The sequence below is a fragment of the Lithobates pipiens genome, unplaced genomic scaffold (assembly GCF_037356315.1).
Source record: "Lithobates pipiens isolate NorthernLeopardFrog02 unplaced genomic scaffold, aLitPip1_a1.2 Scaffold_22, whole genome shotgun sequence".
NCBI classification, from domain to species: Eukaryota; Metazoa; Chordata; class Amphibia; order Anura; family Ranidae; genus Lithobates; species Lithobates pipiens.
Window position 1 is genome coordinate 52,899,247 of NW_027507784.1, and position 19,662 is coordinate 52,918,908.

The 19,662-nt window shown below is 42.8% G+C and overlaps 1 protein-coding gene across 5 annotated transcripts in view; it reads right to left on the bottom strand.

Annotated features, from left to right (window-relative positions):
* The window catches only part of SLC4A10 (solute carrier family 4 member 10), a 381,585-nt gene that overhangs the window by 149,767 nt on the left and 212,156 nt on the right, over nucleotides 1-19,662 (bottom strand). For all 5 annotated transcript variants that reach the window (XM_077447585.1, XM_077447587.1, XM_077447583.1 and 2 more), the window contains exons 4-5: nucleotides 19,315-19,453; nucleotides 15,192-15,352 (exon numbers count right to left, since the gene is read on the bottom strand). In XM_077447585.1, the coding sequence (XP_077303711.1) occupies nucleotides 15,192-15,352; nucleotides 19,315-19,453 (300 nt within the window). The remainder of the gene's footprint in view (nucleotides 1-15,191; nucleotides 15,353-19,314; nucleotides 19,454-19,662) is intronic.

Below are 19,662 nucleotides of genomic sequence, written 5' to 3' on the forward strand. Positions count from 1 at the left end.
TCCCGAATATTTTGTCAAAAAGCTAGCACGCTTTGGAGCACCTTTAAAGCTAGAAATTGCAGTAGCAACAGAACATCGGATACTGTTTGAGTTGGTTACAGCAGTAGTCATGACCCCTAAAATTGTCATCACCACTTTGGATAGTTCTCAAGGTGAGGACCACAACTGGAGATGATCCACAACTTATTTTGAAAGAGTTTGAGACTTTCCTTAAATCAAAGGGAGTAAAGTACATCGTAACACCATAATGCCATCCCCAGGCCAATGAAGGTGTGGAAAGGTTTACCCAGACATTTAAAAATGGCCTAAAGACACATCTTCATAATGGACTTCTCTTGAGCAAAACTGTAACTAGGGTTGTACAAACACAACAGGTCAGCTGATCATAGTTCCACTGGGGAATCACCTGCAAAACTGATGATTGCTCATGATCTATGAACCCATCTCAGAAGACTGAAGCCGCAATAAAGTAGAAACTTCAAGACAACTACCCACATTTCTGACCAGCGAGTGAGAATAAGGCCGCGTACACACGCGGGGACTGTTCGCCCAACTTTGTCCGCTGAACAGTGTTTCGGCAAACAGTCCGCTCGTGTGTGGGCTTTCAGCGGACAGTTTCAGCGAACAGTCCGCTGAGCAAGGTTTTTCGGAAATTCCGAAAAACTGTCCGCTGAAACCTTGTTTCAGCGAACAGTCCCCTCGTGTGTAGGCTTGTTCGTCAAACTAAGTTCCGCGCATGCTCAGAAAGGATTTACACGCCGAAAGTTATAATGCAGTGTATAGGACGTCGTATTTTTCGTCCCGTCGTACGTGCCGTTCACGTCATCGCGCACGGTTTCAGCAAACTGTTCGTCCGTCGTGTGTGGCCATGTCCGTCCATGCTAATTTTGAGCGGACTGTTTGCCGAAACTGTTTGACGGACAAAGTTGGGCGAACAGTCCCCGCGTGTGTACGCGGCCTTAGAAAGGTACTAACAAGCCAAAGATTAACCCCATTTTCTCTAAGCCTAAGAGAGTCCACAGCCAATTGGGATCAGAAACCTAAAGGCTGGAGGATGGATCAACTTGGCATGTGAGCAGGTTAGTACCTTTTCGTAGGACAGGACACAACTCCTAACTGACTTACTTGGTATGAAGTGTCTAGCCCTACCACACAGCCACAAATATCTAGGAGCCCGGACAAAAACGCCCACTCTCATAAACTGAAGAGTAGAACTTGATGGCGTTCAGAACAAACCAAAACATTTTCTCTAGGCACCCGGCTATGTACTTACTATAATGTTATCAGGTTTTAAAGTGTAACAGAGGAAGGGGGGAATGTTGTGTATTTGTTGAAGTGATTGAAAACCTATTTTTATTTTTTTAAATAGCAAACATAACACACTTATCACCAATGTGCAGTTATTTTTACACAGTGTGGCCCCTATAATCATCTTCTGGGGTCCCCGGCGGCACTCGTGGCTCCTCCCGCATCGCAAAGCCCCCTGGGATAAGTGCTTTTCCTGGGGGGTCTATGTTGCAGGTGCGCTCCCGAGTCAAGCATTTGCGTATATAGACACAGAATGCTGGACTCGGCCCCGCACCCTGTGGCATTGGATTTCATTGACAGCAGCAAGAGCCAATGGCTACGCTGCTATCAATCTATCCAATCAAGAGCTGAGAACCCCAGGCAGAAAGGAAGAGCAGGTCTCCGCCAAGGGAACGAAGGGCTCAGGTGAGTAAGACATGGGAGGCTGGGGGGCCGGTCAGCGCCAGGAGTTTTTACACCTTAATGCATAGAATTGATTAGGATGAAAAAACATGAGGGTTTACAACCCCTTTAAGTTCTGTGTGTGTTATCATTTTAAGAAATTGTTATGGTATTTCTGCTGTAAAAAATAGTAGGAAGAGTTGGAGCAGGAAGTTTGTGTAATTAACAAAGATGGCGACCTGCTAACAGTCTGTCTGCACCACTGAGACACAACACTAGTCTGTGCTAATGTGGGAAGTAGACACATTGGCTGTTGTCTAGTGAGGAACACATAGGATCCACACTGTGAGGGTATACAGATTAAACATTTGCCCTCTCTTAAAGTTAAAGCAGACACAAGCAACCCATAAATGATGTCATTTTTTGCCTTCAACTGGTAGGCTGAAAAAAAATATATACTCAATTCCTTCATCTACACAATCAAAGTTGATAGGGGGATTTCTCCCCACTGAGCTAAGCTAGCTGAAGACTTAGGTGCCATCAGAATACACTAAGCAACATTGCAGGCATTAATCGAGTGGGAAAAATCTAGCAGGGCAGTTGTACAGAAGATTCCCACTGCCAGATCCATGTAAGTCTGGCTTTATACTGTGAATGTCCAAATACTTATGAAAATATGACTACTGCTAAGGGGTCTATTTATAAAACATGGACAAATGTCACACACATTTGTGCAGACTGCATGAATTTTAGCAATAGACTGCATGAATTTTGTAATAGATTCATTCCTATGATTCTCAGCTCCTTTTTAGTGACCAAAATGCAGTCTAGTTTCTGGAAATTGTGCAGTGAGAAAATTAAACCTGATTCTGGCCACTAGATGGAGCCGATAATCATAAGAATGAATCTATTAATCTGCTCTATAGGAAACTGAATGGGATGGAGGCGGTCATTTGTCCCTTTTATTAAGACACTTAATTCATGTTTTTAGCACAAAGCAATTAAAATGCAGTGCTACAAAACAAACAAAAGCAATTTACCATTTGAACTGTAAAAAAAAAGCAAACAAAAAAAATTATGGTGATGAAGGGGATAATAGAAAATAATGAGGGTTAACAGGGGTTAAACGTATATTAATTTATTTTTATTATGTTTACAATTTACACAGAATACTAATTTATGAATAATGGCTATAACTGTAGCTTTCATTCATAAATTAAGGAAAGAGCAGGACTGAGTTTTCACACTGCTCTTTAAGCACTGGAGATTACAATGGGAGCTCAGCTGTCCCAGGGTAATCAACCAGGTTATTTTGTTCTGCTGTGAACCATAGGCCCCGATAAGTACATAGACTCACCTTGTTATTGAATTGTGGCAGGCTGAGCTATGTGGTACTCATTATGTAGATGCATGCACATGGTATAGCTTTTGGAGACAGCATCTGGTGTGATTGTGCAAAGAAACTGTGATGAATGTGCATTATCTCTTGCATACGGATATTGATCCTCATATGGGTCATTCGGGTGGTTATCCCCTTATAGTGTTAATGAGACCAGTACAGCAGAGACCAGAAAGTGCCTCTTTCATGAATATAGCTTTGCATATGCGAAAGGGGCTAGAGGTCTCTTTTAGACATCATAAAGGGATGAGTTTGTTTCCTGCCTTTCACTAGCCAGTTTGTATGAATAAGATACCCATAACAGAAGAAAGGAGACTGGCATTGCTGGATGTACATACACTTGGGAGTATCCTTTAAGACCACTTTCACACTGAGGCAGTTTTCAGGTGGTTTAGTGCTAGAAATAGCCTATGAAAAGCACCTCCCATTCATTGCACCTTTATAGATAGAAATTACAGTAGCAACAAAACATTAGATACTGTTTGAGGTGGTTACAGCAGTAGTCATGACCACTAAAGTTGTCATCACCACTTTAGTTCTCAAGGTGAGGACCACCACTGGAGATTATTACCAACAATGATCCACAATTTATTTTGAAAGAGTTTGAAACTTTCCTTAAATCAAAGGGAGTAAAGTACATCTTAACACCATGAAACCATCCACAGGCCAATGGAGGTGTGGAAAAGTTTACCCAGACATTTAAAAATGGCCTAAAGACACATCTTCATAATGGACTTCTCTTGAGCAAAATTGTAACTAGGGTTGTACAAACACAACAGGTCAGCTTATCATAGTTCCACTGGGGAATCATACGGATATTGATCCTCATATGGGACACTAGGGTGATTTCCATCTTATAGTGCTAATGAGACCACTAGAGCAGAGAGTGCCTGTTTCATGAACATAGCTTTGCATATGGCAATCATTATTTTTTAGACTCTTTTAGACATCATAAAGACATGAGTTTGTTTCCTGCCTTTCACTAGCCAGTTTGTATGAATAAGATATCCATAACAGAATAAAGGAGACTGACATTGCTGGATGTACATACATGGGGGAGTATCCTTTAAGACCACTTTCACACTGAGGCGGTTTTCAGGCGGTTTAGAAATAGCCTCTGAAAAGCAGCTATCATTCATTGCAATGGTTTTTTTTTATACTGGGGTGGTGTGCTTGCAGGACGTTGGGATGGGGAGTGCTGTAAATTGCTCTTCCAAAACACCCCTGCCCATTACAATGGATGGGCAGCGCTTCCAAATCGCCTGAAAAGCGATTCGGAATCGCCGCAACAGGGGTATTTTAAGTGTTTTTTCAGGTCAGGTTTTCACCTGAATTTAAAAAAAAAGGCCAGTTAGCACCCGAATACCATTGCAAACGCGCCACTAAAACACTGCTAAAGTGAAGTAAAAACGGCTGACGCTTTAGCGTTGTTTTAGCAGCACTCTGGTGTGAAAGTAGTCTAAGTGATGCAATACCGAGAGAGCACACATCAAAGGCTGCCATTTAGTCCTAATTCAGTCTACTGTAACATATCCCAAGCTGGAAGATTGGTTCTTCCAAGAATCAGGACTGAACTGAGATCAGACATTGCAGCATAACCTTGAATATACTTGGAGATTGTGCCCTCATTTGTGGGCCCAAGACTTTAAATATGGATGTTTAGGAAGCAAGATGATAGATGCGAAGGGGGTGGGGGGGTGGGGTGAAGGTGTTGGTCTAGTATTTTAATTTGTTATTAGCCAAGTCGTTTAAACAATGTTTTGAACTTGAGATATACTGTAAGTGTGTTAATAAATTTGTAAGGATTTTTTTGTAAAAATAATGATTGTCAGGAGTCTAGTTGGAGGCCAAGGTGCTGAGAGGGCTCCCCTTGTGGTTAAGGGCAGCACAATCTTGTAGGTGGAACAGGGAATGTGGTGCCCAAAGAAGCACAGTTTGCCAGTGGCCTTAGCTTGGAGACTTGATCACCGTGAGGCGGCTGGGACAAGCGGGATGCACTTTATGGCAGGTGTGCTTGGAAGGTCCCAGACGTAGCATGCGGCTAAGTAGTCTGGAAGGAGAATCAGAAGCCAGGCCAGGGGTCATACACCAGAAGATCAGTCAATAGCAGATTGAGGGTTTAGGCAGAAGTACAGAAACAAGCTACGGTTATTCACGCTAAGACAGGCAGACTGATGTCGATAGTGACACTAATACAGCGATCAGTCATAATACTGTGCACTACACTAATGGCACTGGCTGGGAAGGGGTTAACATCAATGGGCAATGAAGGGGTTATCTGTGTGCCCATCTGTAATGTGTGCTGGTTTTACTAACAGATCTGTCTGCTTTTTCTCCCTGAACAGACTAAAAGAAACAGGTAAAAGAAACAGACTGATCACTGTCTGTGTACAGATTTCTGCGTGTTTGTCAACACAGGACTCTGTGCTGTGATTGGCGTGCTTGGAAGGTCCCAGATGTAGCATGTGGCTAGGTAGTCTGGAAGGAGAATCAGAAGCCAGGCCAAGGGTCATACACCAGAAGATCAGTCAATAGCAGATTGAGGGTTCAGGCAGAAGTACAGAAACAAGGAGCGGTTATTCATGGTAAGACAGGGAGAAGTAGAGTCGGTGAGCCAAGCCAGGGGTCAAACCAGGAGATCAGGATAAGCGGGGAAAGGAAGTCGGGTCAGTAAGGGGAAGTCCAAGATCAGAATATAGAAGCACAGGGAACACTGGGAAGCTGGTGATAATGCAGCAATTCAGGGTTCCCACCGGCAGGTTTATATAGGCCAGTGAGCGCCAACATCTGTCACAAGATGCACATGCGCACTGCCTGTTTACGCTATTGCACATCTGTGTGCACCAACGCCTTGGGAAGTTTGCCTAGTGATGCCATGATGAGTATTGGTGACATTGCCGGTCCTGTGGCCATTTCCCTGACAATGATGCTCATTAGCAGGCTATTTGTTGCCTACTTAGTTGGTGCACATTGAGTGGTTGTTTGAATGCCAAGGGCAAGTGCCTCGATAGAGGTACAGAATAAAATTGATTTAATTAATGTGAACTCTGGGAGTCAGTAATCCTCAGTATTTGCCTATAAACACTGAGATGCAAACAAAATCCATAATCTCTGGATCAAACCATGAGCATTCTCAGTATTGGTTACCCATTATTTAAATTGCCAACATGGTTTTTACAGGGGAATTCCAGAAGAAAATGAAATATAAAAATAATCTCTTCCTTCTACAAATAGCTCACATACTTCATGATTAATCCTCCATACTTACCTGAGGAATTCTAAGTCCCACACCGCTGTCTTTCCCTGATGGTCCTCTACAGACACTCTCAGACAGGGGATCACTCTGCCCAACAATATTGGCACATATCTGCTGCTGGGTGACTGTAATAGGGTGGCAATCCAGCGCTAACTGGAGGGACATTAACTGACTGACACTGATGTCGATAGTGACACTTATACAGCGATCAGTGATAATACTGTACACTACACTATTGGCACTGGCTGGGAAGGTATTAACATCAATGGGCAATGAAGGGGTTATCTGTGTACCCATCTGTAATGTGTGCTGGTTTTACTAACAGATCTGTCTGCTTTTTCTCCCTGAACTCAGAGTGGATTTCAAGTAAAAGAAACAGACTGATCACTGTCTGTGTACAGAGTTCTGCGTGTTTGTCAACACAGGACTCTGTGCTGTGATTGGCCACAGCCAATCAGCAGGTTTCAGCTGAAAGCTGCTGATGAACTTGTGCTGTGTCCAATCCCAGCACAGGTCAAGAGGGGGTGTGCGTACACATGTCACCAAGGTAGAAAGTACTCTGCAATGTATGGGTATTGTTGCGGTGTCTGGCCATGCTGCCCCCTCTCAGTATATCTACTTTGAGTGGGTGGCAAGCAGTTAAACCATAATGTTCTTGTGTATATTCAAACAGTAAACATGCTGCACTGTTTTTTTGTGAAAATATTACTCAATATTGTGTTTTCTTTTTTACAGCAGTCATATGACCACTATTCTGTTTTCAGTCTATAATGTAAGTGCATCAAGGCCGTGGGCAGGGTTCTATCCTTTTACAAGGGTACAATAGCAATGAATATAATTTCTGGATGTTTTAAATGTGTGAAGAAGAAAAGTCTCAGGAGGCCTTACATTCTAACATGACAACATAGTGATTCCCATTATGATATTCTGAAAAAAATGTGGCCTTTTAGGTATAAACCAATTGTACTTGGTGTCTGTTCCTCTAGAGGTAGTCAAGGCTGGTACATTCTTTTAACACTGTTTTATACAAAAGGTTTTGGTGCATTTTATGCACATGGTATGGCATATTGTTTCTTGCTAAACCTGAATGTGGTTCACAAGACAAAACAACTTGGGGGGCCTCCATCATACACCAACAATAGACCAACATCTAATAACACTGGAAAAATGACACATTGTTCCCATTGCCTCTGTTTCCCAGCTCAACGCTCATCACAGGCTCCCTTCCTCTTTGATCAAGATAAAAAAGGTATGTGGATATGCTTGCTCATAATTATTTCATGTGCCTTGAGGGATGCTTTATGGGATTTTTAATATACATGTAAAGATGAAAAAAATACACAACACAGAAGCCTCTGCAATTCCAGAATCAGTCCTTATAAATTGCCTTATTAAAATCTTTGCAGGAATTCAGCTCCCCACTGGATGTTGTAGAGATTTGGGGAAACATCAGATACATTTTTTATATAGAGTACATGTTCCATAAAATGAGTTTTAGAATTATTAATAATTTAACAAAACTTTAATATATTGCAGCTCAGCAGTCCCCACATGTGGTGCCTGCCTTCATTTTCTTTTTTTTTCCCCAAGCTTTTTTCCTCTAATTTTACCTGGGGATCCTGACAATAACACACTCTCTGTCCTAACATGACAAGACTCACACACTGTGCTGTACAGCGTGAATGGAGCCCTGTCACCCTAAGCCTTTACTAATATTCACAACATAGGTGAAGTGTTGTGAAGTCCATAAGGATGAGCTGGGCAAGGCCAATAACACTGTTTCAGATTTCAATGCAACCCACATGCAGAAAGCTAAGTTGGTTAGGAACTCGCCTAATTTCTAGCAGGATAAATGGGTATTTTTTCACACTTATCAAACACATACAACAAAATGCTTTAAATGGTATATTTAATAAGAGAGCAAAGAAGAGAAGTACCTTGCTAGGGTTTACACATTAACATTTTACTTATTTTCCTTAAAATGGCACAGTGTCTAATATTTAGATTGGCTTAAAGCAGAACTCCAGTCAAAAATGACAAAATGAAACGAATAACCCTTTAAATTAAATAAGAAAAACAGCTTCTGGGGAGTTCTGGACATGGCTTTGAGAAAACTACAGTCCTGACAGTGATTATGATCTTGTTCCCCTCAGCTAGATAAAGGGTTATGAAATGTGGGAGAAGTGCCAGCTGTTTATGGTCTTGTGCATGGGAAACACTAGATTGTCCCATATCCAGTCAATGTGTTCTAGGTAAGAGACTCTGGGTTACCATGCTCTAAGTTGAGCTTGTTGGGGCTAAATAATGAGAGTGCCTTCTAGAAATATACAGTGTTACGTAAGTAGGAATGGTTGGTATTAGTGAGGGGTATGTCATATTTTTAACAGCTTTTTGCATACATGATGAAAATAGCATACATATATTGAAATGTACCGTAACCAATTTAGCACTTTCTTCTGTGCTTCTAAAGTGACACATATCTGTACATACAATAAGATTGGATTATATTTTTACTGCACTGGAAAGTGTTCTGGAGTTTTCAAAAACAGATGGTGGAGAATGCGGGCACCAATATGTCACTTCCTCTTCTCAACCAAGATGGCTGGGCTCTGGAGGATGGGACAAGACACTGGTGCTATAGGTAAAATGTAATTACCTAAGTATCTCCCCTCTTGCTGAGTCTTTCTTAGACCTGGCAGTATTGTTTGACAGGTGGCTCAATCTCTATTGGGCAGTCATATATTCTGTGTGTCTGTAACTGGATGTAGCCTGGCGCTGTTTGCTTTGTTTTTGAGCTAATTCTGTGTGTGGATGCTGCTGAGTTAATGTAAACCAATGTCCCACTAACTGTACAAATTTACTTTCAGAGTATATGGATTAGGGATTGTTTGTTGACAGAGCACTTGGATACCTTGCCATTGGGAGACATTAATATAGAGCTGTTTTTGGGATTGATATACATGCTGGCAATTGAGGTGGTGATGGAAAAGAGTTTATATTAATCACAACAGTATTCTTGACCCCTGAGAGGGAGGGAAGGATGTTCAGTGTGCCAAGCAAGCCTGTAGATTGCAGTTACCTGTTAGGGTTGCGATCTAACAAAAGTCTTGCTGGCTGGGAGTGTGCACACACATAGTCATAAATAAATGTTTGGACACCGCATAGCCTGCAAATATGGGGAAAAAAGCAAATGCTGTCCTGGCAGCTTCTGAGTGTAAGAGCCCCAGGTATGGGTCAGCCTCTCTCTATTGGAATTGCAGTGCAAGGACAAAACCGTGGGACTACGCCGCACGATTGAGATCCAAGTAATGCAGCAGACTCATGTCATCCAGTGTTAATCTTGGCAGCAAATTTGGATTTCGTTTTAGTCTTAGTCTTAGGACTAAAATGGAATTTTTGTTATAGTCTAATTTTAGTCTTTTGCAATTGTTTTAGTTTTAGTCGTATTTAGTCAACTAAATCTCCATTACATTTTAGTAGGCTAAAACTCATTTTAGTCATCTAAAATCTAAGGCCGCGTACACACGCGCGGACTGTTTGCCCAACCTTGTTCGTCAAACAGTTTCGGCAAACAGTCCGCTCAAAATTTGCATGAGCGGACTTGCCCACACACGAGCGGACTGTTTCAGCAAACTGTTTGCCAAACAGTTCGCTCAACTTTTGAAATGAACGGACTCGCCCACGTAAGGAGGAGGCAAATCCGCCCATTTCGAGCGCGTGTACAGGTAGGCGGGGCCCGCGAAGGAGACGTCGCGGGCTCCGCCGCCTGGAATGGGCTTAAAGGGGAACCCCAACGCCGAAAAAAATCGGCGTGGGGGTTCCCCCAAAGTCCACACCAGACCCTTGTCCGAGCACGCTACCCGGCCGGCCAGGAAAGGGGGGCGAGCGAGCGCGCCCCCCTCCTGAGCCGTACCAGGCCGCGTGCCCTCAACATGGGGGGGTGCCTTGGGGAAGGGGGGGCCGCGCGGCCCCCCCACCCCAAAGCACCTTGTCCCCATGTTGATGAGGACAAGGGCCTCTTCCCGACAACCCTGGCCGTTGGTTGTCGGGGTCTGCGGGCGGGGGGCTTATCGGAATCCGGGAGCCCCCTTTAAGAAGGGGGCCCCCGGATACCGGCCCCCCACCCTATGTAAATGAGTATGGGGTACAATGTACCCCTACCCATTCACCTGTGAAATAAAGTACAAAAAAAAACACAACACAGGGAAAAAATATTTTATTGCACAGCTCCGGGGGGTCTTCCGTCTTCGGGGGTCTTCTCGCCGGACTCCTCCGCTATCTGTGTGTAGCTCTTTTACTAGCGGAGGAGTCCGGCTTTCTTCCTCCCCGCCGCCGGCCTCTTCTCCCGACTTCGGGGGTCTTGTCCCCCTCTTCGGTTCTTCTGCCGGGCCACCGCTCCTTCTTGTAGCTCTTTTGCAGGCGGTGGCCCGGTCTTCTGTCGCCGCTGCCTTCCGTTCTTCTGTCGCCGCCTTCGGTTCTTCTGCCGGGCCACCGCGCCTTCTTGTAGCTCTTTTACAGGCGGTGGCCCGGTCTTCTGTCGCCGCTGTCGTCGCCGCCGCCGCCGCCTTCCGTTCTTGTTCTTCTTCTTGTTCTTCTTCTTCTTCTCCTGGAGATGTTGACTCGACGAGCTCTCCGGCCGGAATGCCAGGGCCGCGCTGTGCGGTCACTTATATAGTGACAATGGGGCGGTGTCACATGGTATATGTCACATGGGTCGATAAGCCCCCCGCCCGCAGACCCCGACAACCAACGGCCAGGGTTGTCGGGAAGAGGCCCTTGTCCTCATCAACATGGGGACAAGGTGCTTTGGGGTGGGGGGGCCGCGAGGCCCCCCCTTCCCCAAGGCACCCCCCCATGTTGAGGGCACGCGGCCTGGTACGGCTCAGGAGGGGGGGCGCGCTCGCTCGCCCCCCTTTCCTGGCCGGCCGGGTAGCGTGCTCGGACAAGGGTCTGGTGTGGACTTTGGGGGAACCCCCACGCCGATTTTTTTCGGCGTTGGGGTTCTCCTTTAAGCCCATTCCAGGCGGCGGAGCCCGCGATGTCTCCTTCGCGGGCCCCGCCTACCTGTACACGCGCTCGAAATGGGCGGACTTTCCGAGCGGGAACAGTACGCTCATTTCGAAAGTACAGCGGACAGGCCCACACACGGGCGGACTGTTCGCTCAAACACAGTTTCAGCGGACAGTTTTTCGGAATTTCCAAAAGACTTTGTCCGTCCAACTGTCCGCTGAAACTGTCCGCTGAAAGCCCACACACGAGCGGACTGTCCGCCCAAACACTGTTCAGCGGACAAGGTTGGGCGAACAGTCCGCCCGTGTGTACGCGGCCTAATAGGCATAATTAAGTTGTAATGCATTAGTTAACATTTCTCTACAATTTTCAAACTCATTATATATTGCTGGAGTGACAAATATTATTTAAGGTAGTGAGGTATGAACATGCACTACAGACCAGTGATAATTTTGAAGTCAAATTTCAATTTAGCTTTAGTCTTAGTCTTTTGACTAAAATGCCATTTTAGTTTTAGTGCCATTTTAATCTTTTGACTAAAATGCCATTTAAGATTTAGTCCCATTTTAGTCATCTCAATTGTTTAAATGTATTATTTTGGTTGACTAAAATAGTATTCATTTAGTCGACTAAAATGTTTTAGTAATTTTAGTCGACAAAATTAACACTGATGTCATCTCATACTCATGTCATCCTGTGTATCCTAGTCCTTATGGGCCAGATTATAGCAAAGTGGGTATATTTTATACAGCACTGAGAATAAGACTGGGAAGGTAATCTTATTTTTTTATGTTTTAAAATGGTTCTTTTAAAAATGGCAAGGATTGTGAGACATGTACATTGTACATATTTATTCTGAGCAAGTAGAGTTTGTTGGTATTGAAGAAGACAAACTTCTGTTGAGTTGTGTGAAAAGCCCTCTCACTGATCCCTTCTGGATAACGGGTGTATACTGTACACTGTGAACATACTGTTATGTGTTTCTTTTAAATAGTTACTGTAACCTTCTTGTTGTTATCTTAAAGAGAAAATTGTGAGGATAAGTCAGGTTAATTAATGTGATGGTAAACATTATGGTTTAATAATGAGAAATAACGTATTGCTCAATTGCTCAATTCTACCATGGTGTGGTGAATATTTTTTATGGGACAGAGAGATGTGTAAAATCCATATACCATTTAATGTATACAGTAGGAGCTCATTAAACATCTTTTGGTATTGGAAAAATGCATCTAAAAGGGTAAGGTTTCTATGAAATCTATTCTTAAAGTGATTGCAAACATCTTCCTTTTTTTTTATAATAAACATTTATACTTCCTTGCTCTGTGCTATGATTTTGCACAGAGCAGTCCCAATCCTTTTCTTCTGGGGTCCCCCACCAGCGCTCCTGGCTCCGCCACTTTGTCGAAGAAGGTTTTTTAACTTAAAACAGAGAATGCATTAAGGTAAAAACCTTAAAGCGGGAGTCCACCGGGACTCCGCGTTTTTTTTTTTTTTTTAAAAGCCAGCAGCTACAAATACTGCAGCTGCTGACTTTTAAAATAGTGACACTTACCTGTCCAGCGCGCCCGCGATGTCGGCACCCGAAGCCGATCGCTAGGTCGTCTGTCGGGTCCTGCCGCCGCCATCTTGGGTATGGGAATCAGGAAATGGAGCCTTTCGGCTTCATTTCCCGGTTCCCTACTGCGCATGCGCGAATTGCGCTGCGCAATAAGGACGCTCCCCGCTGCCTCTGGGAGCTGTGTGTTTCCCAGCAGGCAGCGGGCCACTTGCGGGAAGGGGCGGGCACTTGCGGAAAGGGGCGTAAGTTACGCCCCTTTCCGCAGAGAGCTGTCCCGGAAGTGGGTGCAGTTACCTGGATTATCCAGGTAACTGCACCCCCCTCCCCCCTGAAAGGTGCCGATTGTGGCACCGGAGGGGGGGAGGGTTCCGATGAGCGGAAGGTCCACTTTAGGGTGGACCTCCGCTTTAAGCCTTTAGAACCACATTAAGTAATGTGTTTTCTTTATTTGTTTTTGCATCTAACCATTTGCTTCCATTTACTTCCAGAAGGAAAGCTGAATTCTTAGATGTTTGACAAGGAGTTCCAGAATCCTGTGTTTTTCTTGCACATTGCTTGCAATCTCATATTTTCTTGCAATATGCAGCTTCAATTCAGGTACTTCTAGCACAACATTGGTGCCTGGTAATACAAGGTTAAGTCCATAAAGGAAAATTTTGCTAAAACTAAAGTCCTGATTTCGGTTGCCATTTCAGAGACATCTATGCGGGTTTATGCATAGATGTCAATGGAAATTGAATCCCTAAATCACAAAAATGAGTACAAAAACGACTGCAGCGCCGCACCAATTAGGACGGTGCCATTGCCGACAATTGTCAATGTCAAATCACATGTCAATTTGCACCAATGTGAACCAGGGCTAAAGCCCAACTCGAGATTACATATGAAAAGCCACTGCCTTCTTTGTTGGTCCCTCTGAACACCTCCCCACCCCTTTTTTATTAAAAATTTGGGCAAATGATGGGGAAGAGTTTACAACAAGAAGGGTGATGGGCTTAATCTTGATTTGGAAGAAGTTAAAATTAAATGTATACCCTGGATACAAGATTCAATAGGCTCCAGGGAGGCACATGGACTAAAGGTACCTACAGAAATTAGAGAACATTTGACCAGTCTGACCACTTAAGCTCAGGCTGGGAAACAATCAAGCATGCTATTGTCTAAGGTTTACAGGCTTCTTCATATAGGTACTTGGCAAGGACTATAAAGTGCCTGCAATTTGGCACTACTGTTGAAATGTTTTAGGGCAAGTCAGGTTCACTTTAAATAATTAATACAAAACTATGCAAAATGATATCTGGCCAATATAGATAATTGTCTTTCAATCAGGTTTATAAATATAATTAATTGCAACACCTGTTTTATCCTAGAAAGAGAACAGAAAAATGAAAGAGAGACAAGCAGAGAATTATTTGCTCAGAAATAACACAAAGCTTGCATGCTGAAAATGAAAAACAATGTAATTTGCATATCCAATTGTGGAAAGAGGCCTATAATTTCACACAAGGCGCTGTTCTGCTGTCAAGCAAGATATAAACTGAAACCATTGCTATATATAATATATACAGTAGTTATGCCTCTTAAACTTAAAAAGAAAGGTCACTGAACCTTGTATACCTTACAATAGGCAGTCATTTAGGAAACAATAATTGGTTTATTTAAATTTTTGTCTTTATTTTATAAAAATAAGACGGGCGTACGCTATGTCTGTGCAATTGACATGAATGGGACTGCCTGCATTGAGATGCACGGATGACTTGTGCATTCCCTTGTGGGCAAATACAGCCTTCACATGGGTGTACTCTATGTCCCTGCAATTGACATGAATGGGACTGCCTGCACAGGGATGCATGGAACACCTGTGCATCCCTGTGTGGGCAATATGGCCCTTGCACAGGTGTACTCTGTAGTACGTCCATGTGCAGATGGCCTTAGTGGGTTTTTTTTTAGGCACATATGGATTGCAATTATGGAAATCCACTTGTATAATTTATTGTTTCGCAGTAGTTCTTATTTAATAATGTGTTTTACAAATACACTATAATATTGAAAAAAAATGTTTATATATTTTATGCTACCTAGATGTAAATGCTGTAGTGCATTTTTGCTTTCACAAATTATCTGGATTGTTTTTATTAATTGTGTGACTGCTACAAAACTTTTAAAAAATATTGTTCTTCTAAAAAAAGTTTTTTTTAGCAAGTGCATGTTTTTCATGGCATCCCAATAAAGCATGAAGAAAACATAATAACTTACAGTCATATTATGTCTATTACCTGCTATTTCTTCCAAGGAGTTGGCCCTCATGTCCAACAACACAGTACCATGCAGAATACAACTTCTCAATTCAAACAGACTGTGAAGAGACAGTGTGGCCACATAGGGTTTGCTCCATCGCTCTCCACCATCTTCAACATCTTCTTCAAACTTCAACCACCTAACAAATGAAGGCATAGACACATTTGAGTCCTATGCCAAACTCTTCTATGAACCTGCATTTTTTTTTTTAGCTTATGTTCATTTAAAACAAAAGAACGTTTTTTAAAAATAGAACATTTGGTATAAAATATGTAACAAGAATCCATTTCAATGTAAGAAGTGATTATTCTAAAGTCAGGCTTTTATGTCCAATGGTTAGAATAAAGAAGAGCAAAGCTAGAATTTTTATTACATTCTTGAATACTACTGAATACATTACGTTCTTGAAATACTGAATACATTTCATTTGTGAATACAATTTAATACATTAAATTCTTGGATACAGCAGAACACATTTCATTCCTAAACACAAATCAATACTTTACATTCTTCTGTAGCTGGGTGCCCGCCAGCTCTGTGTGTGTGTCCATTGCCCATTCACACTTCCCCCCCCATGTTGCTGGTCAAGAGGAGCGCTGGGCTATGTGTACTTCAGCGGGTCTCTCTCCTCTCACTTCCCTCCCACCACTGCATAGGGAAACTGAGTGGTTCTGTGTGAAAATCCCCCTCTTCTGAATGGAGGCTAATGGCTGCAGAACTACACACCCAGAATTCGTTGCATACAGAGGAGGAGAAATAAAGATTTTTCCCGGGCAAATTACCAGAGTTTGGGAAAAAACAGTATGGGGAGTCAACTAGTGTAGACTTGATACAGGGGTTTGCGCAAGACACCATGCAGACAATGTGGACAAACCAAAGTGGGTGGACTTGTGCTGTGCTGGCCTACACTGAGGACAGGGCCTGTGAGGACCAGAGTGAGAGATTGAGGCACAGAGTGAGCTTATGTGCCTTGGAACCCGAGCAGGGGAGACTGGTTGATGTGCCTGCCCACCTAAGCGAGGATCTGATCTGTGGAGCCAATAAGGAGGACTGAGACTGCTGGGCTGACTGACCACCAAGTGTATGGGACTGAACCTGCTGCATGCCAGGATTGGTGAGCGGCGCTACAGAGATTAATCTCTTACCCTTAGCCCACAGTTAATGCAATAGAGAGAGATCCTTACCAATAGCCCATTAGCCATCGTTTGTGGACAGCATTAAAGAGAGAGCTAAATGTGCACCACTTTACAGAAGGGTCCCAATGACAGCTGATTAACTTTGACAGATAAGCGGTACTTTAGACATCACCAGGGTACCACTTTGCCAGTAATGCCTACACCCACCCGCTATTGGGGCTGTATGTGTAGAGTATACCCAGAAACATTGCTTGAGCAGCTATTGCTAAGATTTACAGTGAGGTTTATTTTGTGTCATTAATGTTTTAATGGTTGATGCTATTCTTACTAATGTGTGTGGAATAGTGTAATGGGAATAGGTAAATAAGATTGCGCTATGGACAGATATAATGCCTATACACTGCAAAACTGAAAGAAAAACAAGTGAAAATAAGAATAAGATAAAAAGTAAACTCGAGAGGTTGAAGCTGCCTGTGCTTAGAATCTACCCCTTAAAATAAAGGAGTAGGTCAGAGATAAAGTATGAATTAAGCTGTGGCGCTAAAACCTTTTCTAACAAATATCCTGGTGTCAAAAAGGTGTGTAGAGATCTAATCAGTGTAATAAATAGATGGCCCTGTTTATTGCCCCGGAAAATAATATAAATAAATACTGTGAATTGATGTGAAATGTGTGGTCTCCTGAGGACCACCTTATAGGTGGTACCTACCAAATATTATATATATACTTCTTATAAATGCGTGTTGTGTAGAAAGGACAATTTTTCTTGTTGGCATGCAGCTCAAAAAGTACACATGTGTTATAACCAAAGAATAGTGAAAATATTTCATAAAAATGTAAATAAATAAACCATATATGCTAAGTGAGAGAGATCATATGCAAACCACAAGCCACTATATTAGTGGTCTGTAAACTGTGCTCTATATTATGAGTCCCAAGAGTGACAGTCCAAGAACAGCAAAAACAAAAAGAATTCTTTCAATGCCCAAACAAACTTTTTCAAATCGCATCACACAGTTGCTCGAAAAAACGCATAAAGTCTCTTCAAGTAAAAAGGGTAGACCAAAGTGACTAGTGCAGAAAGGTTAGGAGCAATCTTCTCCGGTGCGCCACTCAGTGTCAGAGAAATAATTGCGCTCACCAGACAGAGAACCCTGAAAGGGTTAGCCGAGCAGTCACAGTATAAGCCACTGTGCAGCTTTCCTTGGGCTCTGCTCCTGCTGTGCTGGGGGAATGTTCGCCCTTTTACTTCCGCAAATAGTCCGTTTAGCAAGTGCATGAGGGAGGAAACAGAAGTACAACCATAGTGCAACACTGTTTGTTAACGATTTATTTATCTAAAATCCAAACTACTCACAATATTTCATAAAACAATTCGCCTTTGAAATGGCTGCGCTGGCGTTGCTGCCTGTATAGCAGTATGAGGTGCACGTCCTAGGCCACGCCCTACGCGTTTCGTCAGAGCGACGTCATCTGGAGCGGCCATGTTGGTGCACCTTATCGCTTATGTAGGGTGCAGCGCTCCACTGCGCTTGCGCGAAGGATCCGCGCCATTTTAACTGTGGGAATGCCCTGACTGTACATAAGCGATAAGGTGCACCAACATGGCCGCTCCAGATGACGTCGCTCTGACGAAACGCGTAGGGCGTGGCCTAGGACGTGCACCTCATACTGCTATACAGGCAGCAACGCCAGCGCAGCCATTTCAAAGGCGAATTGTTTTATGAAATATTGTGAGTAGTTTGGATTTTAGATAAATAAATCGTTAACAAACAGTGTTGCACTATGGTTGTACTTCTGTTTCCTCCCTCATGCACTTGCTAAACGGACTATTTGCGGAAGTAAAAGGGCGAACATTCCCCCAGCACAGCAGGAGCAGAGCCCAAGGAAAGCTGCACAGTGGCTTATACTGTGACTGCTCGGCTAACCCTTTCAGGGTTCTCTGTCTGGTGAGCGCAATTATTTCTCTGACACTGAGTGGCGCACCGGAGAAGATTGCTCCTAACCTTTCTGCACTAGTCACTTTGGTCTACCCTTTTTACTTGAAGAGACTTTATGCGTTTTTTCGAGCAACTGTGTGATGCGATTTGAAAAAGTTTGTTTGGGCATTGAAAGAATTCTTTTTGTTTTTGCTGTTCTTGGACTGTCACTCTTGGGACTCATAATATAGAGCACAGTTTACAGACCACTAATATAGTGGCTTGTGGTTTGCATATGATCTCTCTCACTTAGCATATATGGTTTATTTATTTACATTTTTATGAAATATTTTCACTATTCTTTGGTTATAACACATGTGTACTTTTTGAGCTGCATGCCAACAAGAAAAATTGTCCTTTCTACACAACACGCATTTATAAGAAGTATATATATAATATTTGGTAGGTACCACCTATAAGGTGGTCCTCAGGAGACCACACATTTCACATCAATTCACAGTATTTATTTATATTATTTTCCGGGGCAATAAACAGGGCCATCTATTTATTACACTGATTAGATCTCTACACACCTTTTTGACACCAGGATATTTGTTAGAAAAGGTTTTAGCGCCACAGCTTAATTCATACTTTAATAGTGTAATGGGGCTTAACCTTTTTGTGGAGTAAGTAAATTACTGTAGGTAAGTCTAACCTGCCTATCAGTTAATCTAACTTATTACATTGTCCGACTCCTGTTTATTTGTTCTATGCACTGCAAATTAGACTCAGAGGAATTATCATCAACCATTCTAGGGGTGGCAGATTTAAAGAAAACAGCAGAATGGCATTATGTAGCAGTATTGGACAAATCTTAACACTATACTGAAACACAGGGAACCCAGGCTGTCCCCTTAATCTGAATTAGTGTTATTGTTCAAAATATCCCATGCTCCCTGCAAACTAGTAAAGATGAATATACCAGTTTTAGAAATACAGTTCAACATTTGCTTTCTGTGGAATACTGTATGTTTGGTACCACTTACCTGGCCATTTCCCGCCACTCAGCATCATCACCTTCTCGCAAACAGATTTCATCCAGCTCTGTAAATAAGTCATGTGGAATGTGTTCTTCATCGTCATCTTCTGTTCCCAGGATAAATTGAACCCTCTGAGATGGAGTGTCTGCAATTACAAGACACCATCAGCCTCTGTAATGTATGGCATGGAGGCTTTAAACAGGATGTTCTTGAAGTAGATGTCAGGTCACTCCTAACTAACTAATTCTGGCATTCCTTGCCTTACTCATAATCCCCAAACAATATATATATATATATGTTTTTTAGCAGAGACCCTAGAGAATAAAATAGTGATCATTACAAAGCAATGTTTCA